The following is a 14577-nucleotide window of genomic DNA, read 5'->3' as shown; positions in this document are numbered from 1 at the left end:
AGCTTCCCTTGGTGGGTGCTATTGTCTGATTGCAGAGATGTTGGTGAGTCAATGGTACCATACCCAAACAGAATCCTTGCCCTGAGATTTCAGAGAGTGTCAATCTATGAGGGTTAGTTTGGCACCTGCTGTTAGGGGAAGTGAGGTTGCTGGCAGCGGACTGGAAGGCGATTTCTTCATAATAAGGGGGGTTGGGGGAGTTTTGCACGGGTGCAACTTGGATTGGTTTATTTTTATCTCTGTCCTCTTTTAATTGGGTGAGGGTATGTAACCTTTGAATTTACTGGTTGGTGGTTACAATTATCACTTTGGGGGACAGTCCAGCACAAGTCCCAGGCTTTGTCCTTGAGCCACCATGGGGGCTGGCTGGCCAAGCACGTACTGCACATAACTCTAAATTGGTGAGGGGCTCCAGACAGTAAACATCTGGCTGAACTTTGAGCAGTCAGAGTACGTGCAGAAAGGGAGCTACTAAAGGACTATGTCTTTTGTTCATGGCCCTCCCAGAAACTGCTTGCTCAAGTCTCAGGAAATTGAAATTGAGGCCTGATCGCTGAGAGAAGACTGAGCAGCCTGTTATGGCATCCGATTGGTCCTTTCATTCCCCCCTTGAGTTGTATATCATCTCCAGTCATGGAGATGTTGCTTTTTGGTAAAAGACTTTATCACCAGGGTAGTAGATCATGTCGGAGACTAATTGGACCAGAACATAAGAGTTTTCCCATTAGCAATGGCAAAGCGAGCTTTCCCTTATTCAGGTTTTGCCATCTGCAAGTGTGTCATGGGTTCAGAGGTGGATATTGGAATTCTAGCATCCTCAGTTTAGTGGTACCCAGACATGAATCATCATTTAGCCAAGACATCAGTGATATAAGAGCCAACAGTAATTAGCAGAAGCACAAGGGCCAAAAGCCTTGTGATGGCTGACAGAGTTCCTTATCCTCAAGGAACTTGGAACTATATCTCAGGTTCCCTATAACAAGAAATTTCCTTTTGATCTAATGTTCCAGGGGGTGGGAACAAGGGCGATGTTTTCTCTTCTGTAATTACTTCCTGCTGACATTGGGACATTGTTGTCAAGGCCCTGGAAAGCCAGAATGTTAGTCAAAGACAAGAGGGAACGTTTTATTGACCAGCTGAAGAGATGGTATGCGTATCGGCTGAATTGGTCCATATCAACTTTCAGCAAGTTCAGGGCTCACAGTCATTTGCAGTAGGTTGTCACCAGCAAATGATGCTTGGATATCTGTCAGCCAAGTGGAAACCTGTTGAGATAGATATAAACTAGGAACAGAAGTTAAAACTTACGAACTTATTTGGAACTTTTAGACCCATAGTCTTAGTAATTGTAGTATTATCAATTTGCCCTGAAATCCATAGCGTCTTTTCTATCTAGAGAGCCAAGTATAGATTGGACTGAAATTTCTTTGGCCCAATGAAAAGCATCTGTAAGTCTATATTTAGAACCTGTTTATCTTTTTTAAAGAGACTTGTAGCTAGAGTTTTCCTGCCTGGCCCACAGTCAGGACAAATCTCTCTCACCTGCCAGTCCCACAGCCGCTCAGACCCGACCAAGTAAACACAGAGACTTATATTGGTTACAAACTGTATGGGCGTGGCAGGCTTCTTGCTAACTGTTCTTACAGCTTAAATTAATCTACTTCTATAAATCTATACCTTGCCACGTGGCTCATGGCTTACCGGCATCTTCACATGCTGTTTGTCATCGTGGCGACTGGCAGTGTCTCTCAGCCTTCTATTTTCCAGCTTTATTCTCTTCCTTATTAGCTTTATTCTCTTTAATTAATTAATCTATTGATCAATCAATTACTAAGCTGACAAAGGTATAGCTAGCCCAGTCATCAATGTTATCAAAGATCTGAGAAGGATAAACTCTACCTGAGTGCAGACTTTTAAATCTATTTAAAAACAACAGAGACTATCCATTACCCAAACTGCCATCATCCCAGGCTCCTATAGTCTTCATAGTGTTGGCAGGACAGGTGTCAGGACAGCATCAGTCTTGGCTGCTGGGGAGCTTGGAGTCTCTGTTTGCTATAGTAAGTTTTTTATCAAATAATGTAAATGCCATATTTAACAGATCCTTGACAGGTTTGAGGACCATTATCTATTAAATGTATCTGAGCCAAACAAATCTAGGCCCAATCTTGAAAATATCTCTAAGTTTGGTAACAATAACCAGGCCAATTTGTTCTCTTATAGCTATATTAGTTAAGTATACCTCTCAGGTTTTTTTTTATTAAAATAGAACAGTTTATGCTTTAAACTAGTATCTGAATAGCCAGATGACTAGTATTAACTTGTATTCCTTAACATAAAGGATATGCAAACTCAGACATTCAAAACCAAACACACATGTGGCCACATTTTTCATTCATACCTGTAGAGTAGACAGACATTTTTACAACTATGACCCTTTGGAGTCTCAATGTAACAGCAGAATAGCAAGACAAAGAAATCTGAAACATGTTTCATTTTTTATATATATCTCAAGTCATTCATTTTTTAAATCATTACTTAAGCCTTTTTATCCTCAGACCTTTATACCTTGCTTTTACATATTCTAATAACTTGCATTTTACATATTTTTTAAAAATTTTTTTTATCTTAACCAACAATAATTTGAAACCAATTCTCTTAAATGATGGCAAGTATTTGTAACCCATTGAACTCAAATGACCAAAACCCATGTAAATTTTTATTTTTCCTGTGGAAACAAAAGCATAATTTTCCCTGTATCTTGAACTGGTAATTTAACATTTCTTTTTAAGCAGTATCAGGACAGAGAAGGGTTAATAAGAGAAGCTGCTGGCCGGCAGAAGAGACCTTGAAGTTATCACAGTAAAGGAAGGGAGGGGGAACAGTGGGCATAGAACGTGTCCTTGGCTGCCAGTGTTCCTGAAAAAAAGTTTTTGTTAACTCCTCTGACTAAAGTCAGATTCTCTGCCCAGTGTTCACACAGTTTTTGTCAATTGCAGGCAGTCCCTATTGCCCTGTCCAGAGCTCCTGTCTTTGCCTGCCTGTATGGAGAGCACGCACCCACACCCTCCTGAGAGCAGCCAGCTGGCTGCAGTCCTGATAGCAAGAGAGCTAAGGAGGGACGGAGGTGGCCTTTGTTATGCCTCTCTTTCCTCCTCTTCCTTTAGGAAAATAAGGGAGGTTAGTAGACAGAAACAAATAACATTTACACAGACAATCCAAGAACCGAAACATCAGCACTGAGACGATGGCCTCATTCACAGCCAGCAAGTCCCTCTTGCAGTATGCAAGCCCCACCTGGCAGGAGCTACCTGTTTATCTCAGTTCAATCGGGGAGTGGGGGTGGGGAACCCAGTTCCCTCTATTGTGGCTCACACATCCTTCCAGTGGGCTAGGCAAAGGTCTAGTGGAGGAGAAGGGAACTGTCCCATAGCATCCGTCACAGTCAAGTCAACAATGAAAACAGTTAATACATTACACACAAGACCAAGGGCACACGAAAAAACTTTACCCCAACAAAACAACCAACAAAGCTCCAAGAACAATGACAGCCTGATGTGCTCTGGGTGGGGGGGGGTAACCCTCCAGGCTTAATCACATCAAAAACAATCCAGACTCGAGGATCTCTGTCCTTAATCAAACAGACATCAGGGCCTTCCACATCCCTGTCAGTCAGACATGCACCTTTTTTTTTTTCTTGGAAGAGAAGGAGAGAGTAAAGTAACAATGATCACAATAAAACATACAAAAACAACACCATAAAATGACTCTGACAAATTCCCGGGACAAAATACAAAGTGGCACTTCCTCCCACTGTGGGGGAAGATACCCAAAGATGCTCCTAAACCAAATGGTCACCTCTGAGGTGGCTTTAGGGCTCTGGGACGTCTCCCTTCGCCGCCAGGTTCACTGTCCGGACACGTCTGTCCCAGTGAGCCTGCAAAGTACAAATCAAGCCTGCAAAGTACAAAACAAAAGTAACAAGACAGAGAGACACAGACAAGACAGAGAGCGCTCTTACCGGTAGATGTCAATAAACCTCTGGACCCTTGGGTGTCAGGCAGGGGGAGTTTGAGAGAAAATCCTCTGCAAGGGCTAGTAAATGTGAAACATGCCCATCTCCCTCTGCTTCCTTTAGAACATCTCTAATCACACCATAAAAACTAAAAAAGGCGTCGGGGACATTTTCCCCGTCTCTGATTAATTTGTTAATATCTTTTCTAACCTACCATTCTAGCCCCCTTAATTGTTTTTCTCCTTCTCATAACGGGCCGCCTCCTTTTCTAAACTGGCTTCCGAAGTGGGGTCTAGCCAATGATCACCCTTGTCTTTGTGGCTAACAGGATACATAGACTTAACGGGAGGGGGAGATTTGATTAAAGGGGGGGGTCCAAGTCCTTTTCTAATACGGGCTCATCAATCAGGGAAGGAGCGCGAGAGCTAGTCCCCGCTGTGGTCTTGTTAACGAGACCATTTTTACTTTCAGTTTTACCATAGGTTTTACCCTGTCTGTCTGTGTTGGCTGCGGCGCTGACGTTCTTATTCTCTTGACCTGTCCTGTTTGAAGCTACTTCACTCTTTTTTTCTTCTGGATAGGATACCTCATAAATAGATCCTCTGCGAGTGCCAGTAGATCCATCACCCTACCATCCTTTTCTGAATCTTTTAGGATATCTCTTATTACTCCATAGAAACTAAAAAATGCGTTGGGGACGTTTTCCCCGTCTTTGAGCATCTTATTAATATCTTTTCCTACTTTATTCCAAGTCAGAGGGTGAATGCCCGGGCCATTGATAACCAGCCAGGGACATTTCTCCTCCACAAAACAAAAAAAAATTTTATTAAATCTTTCTTTTTTACTCTTATTCCCCTCTCCCTGAGACTATCCTGCATCTCTTTTATGAAGAGAGCTTCTTTAGTCAAAACTTTGCCCATGGCTTGTGGGACGACAAGTCTTACCTCAAGGTAGCCCACGTCGCACGAGTGATGCTGTCCGGGCGCCTCTACCAAAATATGTTTGTCCGGCCGGACCTTTTCGTCTGTTGTCCGGTGGGTCACCGTGCCTCAAGCCCCACGTTCGGGCGCCACTTGACCCATCCAGCAGGTCAGGTTATTCGAGGGTCTTGAGGAGGGAACCACCTGAAAGCCAATGGGGGCGAGAGAAGAAGGAGACCAGGCACATAAGGAAAGACAGTCAGTCTGAGTTGTGTCAAGGTCTCGTTTATTGGCAGTATGTTGCAGCTTATAAGCAGGATTTCAGGCAGGGAGGGGGAGCAGGGAAAGGAGAGTGGAAAATTTTTGAGAAGAAGTCAGGGTGGTCAGGGTGGGTGTTTCTTTGGTCCCAGGCTTTTGCAGCTGGCTGATGCCAAGTGGTTTATCTAAACGTACATTTTGCAGTTAGGCCAAGGATGCCCTGTTTTTGCAAGACTCCACGAAGCAGAAAACTCAAGACATAACAGTCCTGGGTCAAACAGTCCTGAGTCAGTCTCCAACAGTACCAGGTTTTGGTGATGAAATGTGCATGATTTTTTGTGAATAGAGGTCATAATTTTCATCACATTCCTGAAGGACTCCAACAGTCCACCATTCATAAACCATTAACTGTCCCCTCAAAAAAAAAAGCACCACATTTGGAGTTCAGATCTGGATTCAAATCCCAACTGTACATTATTATGGGATAGAATTGGATGATTAGCCCCCAGACACCTTTGAGAAATTACTTTGACTTTAGGGAGGTGATATACTTAGCAAGGGAGTTATACTGAATTATAACAATGACAATTTCACCTTTTACTCTCTGATGAAAAGAAATTCAGTGGCAGTCATTCTCAGATGCCAGTAAGCAGTGGCTGGTTTACCTTCTCGTGACAGGTGTGTGTGATTGCAAGAACGCTAGACCTGGGATTAAAGATAGTGGTTCTTAGGCCAATCCAGCCACAAATGTCTTTCCATGACACCATTATGAGCTCATAAAACCACAACAGTCTGACCTGCTTAATTTACTTACAGGTGCTGTAATATTCAATCAGATCTCAAGGATATCAATGTGGAAATATTTAACACTCAATATAAATTACCAAATAATTAGATTAAACTAAATAATAATTAGTTCACAATAAAGTATAACTTCTGTATCATTCTTCTATAGAAGAATCCCATTTCAGTTTATGCTGCAAATATAAAAGGAAAACATTGTGGTTAGAGTGCAGTCTTGGAGCCTCAGCTCCAGCGAGTAGTCCAGAAGCAGTAATTCATAGAATTCAGCCTAGAGTGAGACCTGGACTTCACTCTTGATAACCGCATAGCTCCTCTCGGCAGCTCCCTGTTCTTCCTTCTCTGTGACACTAAGCTTCTCCAACACTTTGCCTGTACTCTTGGTCTGTGTTTAGTCATTTTCTTCTCCTTCTTCACTTATTCTAGTTTGAACTCTGTCACATTCAACTCCCTGAAACTTTGGACATTAACATTTTTCAGTGACGTAAGCTTTGCTATATCCACAAGAAGCATTGCAGGCAGACTCACTTCTCACATTTGCCACAGCAGGTGACATCAGGGATCATTCCCTTCTCCCTTTGTCATGCCTGTACCTAACATTCCAAGATGTTGTTTCTTGTACTTCTGACTCTTCCTCCTTTCCAAGTTCATGGTCTTCTCCCTCCCTCCCCCAACGACATTAGTATTCATCACAGCTAGTTCTTTGGCAATCTTTTACTGTTTTGCTGTCTCTTCCAAAGTAGTCCCAACTCTGCTCTTGACTTCATCTCTTTCTGTATTTTGATGACTCTCATACATATTTATTGAATAAAATTAGTTCTCTTCCACCTTCCTATTTCTTTCATCTTATCATACCAGATCTATTTGGTACAACATTCTCATATTTCAGGTCTTAGAATGAAATATACAGAACTCTGTTAAAATAAAGTTGACTTTTCACAAAGGAGGACAATTCATAAGCCTCTGTGCTGCCACTTGGGGCCTTCTAAAGACATAAAGTGTATCACCTCCCCTCATAGCTTAGCTTCAGCAAATCCTGTTTGAAATTCTGGGAACAAGTATAGATAAACAAATGGAAGATAAACAGATCTTCTTGATCTACCATAATCCCTTTAGGCCCCATGTCTGAATAGAAATGTCTTGTGAGCTTATAAATTAAGTAAACAAACCCAATGTGCTCATTCATGTACCTGGCAACCAGGATCTTTCTTACTATGGGACCAGCTATCCAGGTATTTCACCCCATAGACAGAGATTGCTTACCACCAATTGCAGTTTCAGCTCTTTTTCTCTGTCTTGATTTTCTTGTAGAAGCTAAACTAAAAATATCTCAGAATGAAGTTCTGGTGACAGCAGATCTTTGTGTAGAGGATGTTGGCATGATACATCAAGGTTGGCACCTGAGCCAAGGTTAGATCTGTTAGGTCTAACATATATTGTGAACATTTATGATAGAACAGGGAAGAAACAAACAAACAAAAACTTGCTTTTCCAGAAATTTTATTTATATATATATATATATATATATATATTCACATGTGCTTTATATATATACATATATGCACATGTACATTTATATGTATGTGCACGTGTGCATTTACATATATTATAACAAATGCATAAACACATATACATGTAGTCTGAAATTGATAATTTCTAAGTGAAACAAAATTGTGGTAACTCAGGAAATGTAGAGCAAAGGGTACTGGGACAGCAGGAGACACTGCCCTTGCAGTAGGAACTTAAAGGAAGGGACAGTAAACGCTATGACGTTATGAGAATGGTCTCTCCAAATAGAAAGACTAGCAAATTTCAAGGTCTTATGCAGCAGCCAGCTGGGCAGGCTCAGAAAACGCTGTAAAGGTCTTGTAGCTGCACACGAGTAGGAGGGAGGCTGTCACATGTGAGATGGAAGTTGCCAGTCACCATGCCACACACCATGCCCGTCATCCTAGATCAGTGAAAGGACACTGGATTTTATTCACAGGTTTATTTTTTGACTTTGATCTTGGGGTTCTAGAACTTGGACCCAAGCTGTGTACCTATAAAATACATAGTGAGCACTGAACCACATTCTTGCCCCAAGGTTTGCATTTAGAGGAGCCATATGATGAGATTTGACTTTTACAAAGATTACCCTGGCTGCTCTCTTCCACATAGACGGGGGAATTGGTAAGGGATTCTAGATCAAAGGAAGCTTAAGGAAGTAAGGTTTGGGTGTCCTCAGGAAACTCAGAGGTGACTGGAGGGACTTAGCAGAGTGCCAGTTTGTTTGGAGTGCCTTTGGCAGAGGTCACTATGCGAGTGTCCCTCTCAAGGAGCCCTTTGGTGGCAGGTCCTTCAGGTATGTCTTTGTTCTGCTAACTCTTTTTCTTAAAGACCTTTCTGTCTTTTTAACTACTTTCCCTAGCTTTTCTGGTATTTCATTTAACACAACTCAATTTTCTTGATCATGTTGGTTCCTTAAACCCATAATCCCACCAAGAATCAATTTTGTCAAATTCATTGTTCCTCTGCTATGACTGTTTAGATTCAGTTAGAAAGTCCACTGATGAGGGTGCATGAGGATGCCAAGATCACACGTTCCACGCCCCCCCCCCCTTTCCTCACATAAGGCTTCATTGAAAAAGGCAGCAAGGGAGCTCAAAGGTTGTGTTCAGCACAGGTGGCTATGGGAACATAGACAATAAAAGGGTCCTGGGCTCAGACAAGGCTTTGAGATGATAGCATAGGTGAGTCTGAAATGATGATTGCCGAGGGACAGGTAAGGAAGGCAAGAAGATTCTAGGTGCAAGGAAGCAGAGTAAAGAAATACTCAGAGGATTAGATGTACAGATGATGAGGATGAAAAGGAATTTTGCATAGTAAGAACACAGAAGAACAGGGGCCAGGCTATAAAGAAAGGGAAGTGTACCTGCAATACAGCCAAAGGTGAAGAAAGCTCCTAATGGCAGGATCTCTTGTGCCAGAAGGGAAGTTTGTCTTTGTCCTGGAGACAGTAGGGAGTCACTTCAGGTTTTAGGTGGAGTGGGAGGTATCATCTCTTGTACTGTAGAGAGAGTCTCTCAGGAAGCAGTGCAGAAAACCTGTCAGGAGGGGGCAAGGCTTGGAGGTAAATTTGGAAACCAAAGCTCCCCTGGAGGGGTGAGAAGTTTGGCCAATTCAGCTGCTAAAAAGTTTGTTAGTTACAGAAGTATTTAGAAGAAGGAATGACATCCTAGGGAAAAGTTAAAGGTGTTTGTTATGTTAGATAGTTCTACTGGAGTTGTCTTTGGATGTTCTAGAAGCAGTTGATAGGTGGTTGATTACTGGAAATCACAAGACAATAATGGACAGGAGATGAGGATATATATTTGGTCTATATCAGCACTAGATGATAACTGGAGTAATAAAAGAAAACAGTGATGTAAATGAATAAATCAAGGAAAAAAGATACCAAAGGCAGGTCTCTGGAAGAACTTAGATACTTAAGGGACTAGCAAAAGAGAAGACTGAGCTGCAGAGGGGTTAGTAAAATTAAAAAAAAAAAAAGAGTGTTCTGGAGACTGAAGGAAGAGAAGAAGCGATGAAGAAGGAGTCAAGGGATAAAATGAGTTTCAATAGACTGGGAAGAGCAAATGCACAAGAAACAAGGACCTGGATACTGACGGAATGGTTGCTTCCTTGCATCATTTCCTTATTGTTGTTATTTTATTATTACATTTTATTACTATTAATTATTGCTATACCATATATTCTTATTTTGGGCTTGTAAATATAATCATAATAAACAAGACAGAAGATACCAAAGGCAGACCTTACATATTTAAGGGACTTGCAGAAGAGGAGATTGAGCTGGAGAGGGGTTAGAAAAATCCCAAACCAGAGTGTTCTGGGGACTGAAGGAAGAGAGCAAATGATGAAGGGCAGCCTGCGAACCTGATGAATTGATTTGGGGTGAGGGAGACCAGTGATTCAGACACTGTCTGCATTTAAGATTATGAACAATACAACTGGAAATATAATCCTGTGATGGCAAATGAGAGTGAACTACTTGTTAATCACCTGTCATTCCAAAGTGCTGCATGGAATCTTCTAGCATCCTGCAAAGTGGAGACTATTGATTCCCATTGCAAAAGAGTGGCCTGGATTCAGCTAGGTTTAGTGTACCTGCTCACCAACGAAGTTACTTTATGATTGTTGAAACTATATTTTCTTTGTCATGCTTAATGGGACTCCCTGAGACAGGACACATGAGCCTGGCATTCATGAGTAGGAGGGAGAACAACCCAATTGGGATCACAGTTACTCAGCTTGGAAGAGAGCAGACGGTTATTTGAGAAAGAATTGATAAAACATACGAAATGAAACAATGTCAAAACCAAAAACAGCATCATGCAAGGTTAAAATTATGTGAATGATGATGTGCATTAGTTATTTTAATGTCTTCCAAGTGCACTTCATTTTGAATGATATACTCAGATAGCACACATGGTAAGGTATAATTGAAAAAGCATGTAGGGGAAGAGCTGAATTCAAAGAATAAACACACAGCTGCAAGGAGGTTAGGAGTCAGAGGGCTAAGCATATGCCCCATCCCCCCGGGATCTCATTAGTGTATGAGTGGCCGTATATGTGCAGGCTAAATGAATCTCACTGTTTGCAAAGACCCTCAGTAAATGAGACAATGACAAATCAATAGTAATTAGGCATATAGATTCTTATTGACCCAAATGTCTGAAGCCAAACACCCTCTCTGAGATTCCTTGAAAGGCCGAATGAGAAGATTTATGGACATTCACTTCTTTAAAATTATATATACTTCTATACTCTAGGAGCTGTGATGCCTTTCCAAAGGGAGAGTGGTTACGAATAGTACAGACTCTTGGCTTCTGATGAGAAAGGTTGTTCTTGGGGCTTTTGTTGTAAATATGGTTCCTGTTGGGCCAGACTAGGGAGAGTTGGGAGATGGAAAGTCAGGATGTGATCATGTGTGTATGTTCTAGCCTTCCCTTCTGTGGATGCTTCGGAGAGCCCTTTCCTAAAACTGAAATAGAATGTTCCACAACAGGGTTGGGGGTGGGGTGGGGTAAGAAGTATCTGAGGTGAGATACAGGAAGCTCATGACTTCATCATCAGTCACACAAAAGGGTTTCTATGTGGACTTTGCCCTATTACTCTGGCACTAAGGATTTCTTCTGTAAAGGGTCTCAGTGATGCATCCTCCCTGGACCACAGTGGAAGCTTGCTGCTTGCTTCAGGAATGGTAGTTGCTACCCCAATCATGGTTGGGTTTTCCATTAATAATGTATTCCTCCTGCCAGAAGGAGAGGCATAGACTACAGATGCCAGGAAGGGTTGCAGCAAAGAGCTCACTGGGCAGTAGGACTCCCTCTGCTCTGCTGCTGTTATAAACAGACACTCATCAGTTTGTGTGCTCATGTATGCACACATCAAGCTGTTTGGGTTTCCTACATTTTCTGCATTGGAATTCCATATAAATTTTCTACTTAGTAAAAGAATTTCACTGACCCTGGGTTTATAGCTCAGTGGTAAAACATTCAGTTGGCATTCTCAAGACCTTAGGTTTGATTTCCCAGCACTGAAAAAAAAAGTTTTCACTGATAGAGGAAGAAAGAGAGAGAATTTGAACTATTTTTTATGATTCTTTTAGAAACCTACAGAAACTTCATGGTATCTCACTTCTGGCAGTGCAAAACTTGAATTAGAAATCCAGAAAAACTAGAAATCACTTTTTCTTCTTCTTCTAAAGCATTCTAAAATGTAAATCACAAATATTGACAGAAGTATTCTAGATGCTAATTTCCCTTGGACATTCCCCATTTTTTTAACCTTTGAAGCTGTAATCCCAAGGCAACCAGAAACGTGGGAGAGAGAGCGACCTCTGATCCATCTTTGGGACCGTTGGTCAGAACTTTGGAAGGCAGCATTTTCCAAAGATTCCCCAGCTAATGGACTGTTGTCTTTGTGATATGCAGTAAGTCTTTATCCAGTGAAGCAAGCATTGGTATACTACATTATGAATGGGGAAGTACAAGTTCAGAGAGGCTAAAGCATGCTACCTAGCCAGGACAAATAATAAGATCTGAAATTAGCATCGTCTTCACTCCCAAGCCCATCATCTTTTGACCTGAATAATGTCAGTGACTAAGGGGGTTATCCTAACTCCATCATTCTACACATCAATCAACTAAAATGTAAGAAGAGGGAAGGCCTGCACAACAGCATTTCAAGATCATGGTTTAGAATCACATGTCTCAATCTTGATCCTAACTGTGTGTATGATACTCACTCATTGAATCCAGGAGCATATACTTATCTCTATTTGTCAGGTCATCATTATTACTATAATTAGGGAACAGATTTTAATAAATCCTTTGCATATGTATGATATTATGCTACAGTTTACAGAATGCTGTATGTTTGAATACATGGTCTTTGATCTTCATAATAACCCTATGAGGTAAGTTGGACAAGGATTGTGAGATGTTTCTACAGATGAGAAGAGGGTAGTTCCAGAACTTTGAATAACTGTCTCATACTCATACAAGCTACCAGGAGGGAAGCCAGTGTCTGACCAGGTCTCCTGACTCTAAGCCTTTCCCCTTTCTACATGGTGCCCTGGCATGGTGAGGACAATGTGATTTGAGAGTGCACTGGCTGGTTTTGTACAAGAGTAGCTGATTTGCTGAAGCTTTTGGGAGCCTGTTTGTTTTCCTGGGTCTGACATGGAAGTGCAAATGGTTTCTTTCTGCAGAATAATTTGCTCTTCAGCCCTGTTCCCTTTTAAAATCAAAATCCACTTCTCTTCCAGATGCCAGAGTATATATGCATATTTGAACAGTCACCTGGATCTGATTAAGAAGGCTCAGCCTGTGGGTTTCCTCACTGTTGATTTACATGTTTGGCCAGATTTCCATGGCAACCGATCTCCCTTAGCAGATCTGACTCTAAAGGGCATGGTAAGTGAAAGCCAGTCCATGCACGAAGGTGAAGGCCAGCCAAAGGGTTGCAAAGTTTGGAAGAAACAAAGTGAGGAGAAAGAAAAAGAAAGAACGGTTAAGGAAAACAGGCCAAGGGACGCTGGTTTTTCTCAGTTGTCTTGCTGTAGTCAGGTTGGGGCTGCTCCCAGGGAAGATCTGTTGGCCATTGCTGTTTCTGAGCCAACTTGGGCTGTATCTTCAAACTAGTATTTCCTGTATTCAGCTACTGCTGCCTCTTGGTGCCCCGGTGTGACTGAAAGTCCTGCCTGTGTCATGTCTGCATTTACATTGATTGTAGTCATGTTTTCCATCTCTGTCTCCAGGTCACCTGGTACCTCAGTGGTAAATATTGCTACCCTTGGTCCCACTTGCCATTGCTGCATACTGACTAGTCTGGGAGCCATAGCTGTTCAGAGCCTATAGCAAATTTTCATAATTTCAGATTAAACATTAATTAAAAATATAATTAGCAATTTATATTGGGAGATGGAGTCAACTCTTAAGGATCTTTAAGACTACTTTCAATATAGAGATTGTGGGCTCTCCTGGAGAGCCCAAGAGGAACTTGATGGGCAAACTTACACCCATATGAGTGAGGTATAGCACTTCAGAAGCCAGGTAGAATTGGGTGGTTGTCAGAAGTCTGGCTATTGAGAACATTGAGAGCCAGGCCTGGAGATGGATGAAACAAGTGAAATCTAGAGATGAAGAGTGACCTTCAATTCTAAGCAGCCAGATAAGAAGCCATGAATGCCAATTCTAGGAAATGGAGTATAAGGAAAGTCAAATGGGAAGTGAGAATGGAGACTGTGAGCAAATGCCACACGTGTGCAGGAGGCAGAGTTACAATAATTTGTAGATGTAACCAACGGTCTTATAAAATAAGAAACACAGAGCCAATTCAGAGAAGAAAGCCAAGAGGTCAGAGCTAAGAGCCTTACCCTTCCTGATTTAGGGATCCTCTCCAGCCAAGAGAGCTCTCCGAAAAAAACCTACTTCCTGTGTGTCTGTCTTTAAAGTCTTTCTGTTCTGCCTTCTCATTGGTTGTAAACCCAAACATGTGACTGCCTCGTCACTGCCTGAATGTACCACCCTCCAGGTCCTTAAAGGCGTGCGCCACCGCCGCCACGCACTTGCTATGGCTCCAATAGCTCTGACCCCCAGACAACTTTATTTATTAACATACAATTAAAATCACATTTCAGTACAAGTAAAATACCACCACATTTCCCCTTTTCTATTTTAATAAAAAGGAAAAAAAAAGAAAAAGATTATAACTAACAAAAGAAAAACTATATACAAAAGTACAATGACTATATACAATATATACAAGTAATAAATGTCTAAACAATGTCTAGTCCATTTGTATTTGACAAATTCAGAGAAAATAATTTTATTATCTATCTTATTTTGTTAAGTCCAAAATATATCTAATTTACTTTTTATCCTAATTAATCTTTAACTATAACTAACTAACCTTCAACTCCCTCAGAGACCCAAGAAGGAAATAATATTAGCTAACAAAAATAAAAACAGAAAGTGCGTGCAAGCAACTTCTAAAAAATTTGTGAGTTGACAGAAACAGCCAGCTGCCTGGACA

At 41.4% G+C, this 14577-nt stretch overlaps 1 protein-coding gene across 15 annotated transcripts in view; it reads left to right on the top strand.

Moving 5' to 3' along the window:
• Nucleotides 1–14577, top strand: part of Fggy (FGGY carbohydrate kinase domain containing) — a 420639-nt gene that overhangs the window by 292569 nt on the left and 113493 nt on the right. For all 15 annotated transcript variants that reach the window (XM_052715209.1, XM_052715202.1, XM_052715201.1 and 12 more), the window contains one exon: nucleotides 12809–12956. In XM_052715209.1, the coding sequence (XP_052571169.1) occupies nucleotides 12809–12956 (148 nt within the window). The remainder of the gene's footprint in view (nucleotides 1–12808; nucleotides 12957–14577) is intronic.

Source organism: Peromyscus californicus, unplaced genomic scaffold, assembly GCF_007827085.1.
Source record: "Peromyscus californicus insignis strain IS unplaced genomic scaffold, ASM782708v3 Scaffold_5__1_contigs__length_169319896, whole genome shotgun sequence".
Lineage (NCBI taxonomy): Eukaryota > Metazoa > Chordata > Mammalia > Rodentia > Cricetidae > Peromyscus > Peromyscus californicus.
The sequence above is the reverse complement of the archived record's forward strand: the minus strand, read 5'-3'. Positions and strand labels throughout refer to the sequence as shown.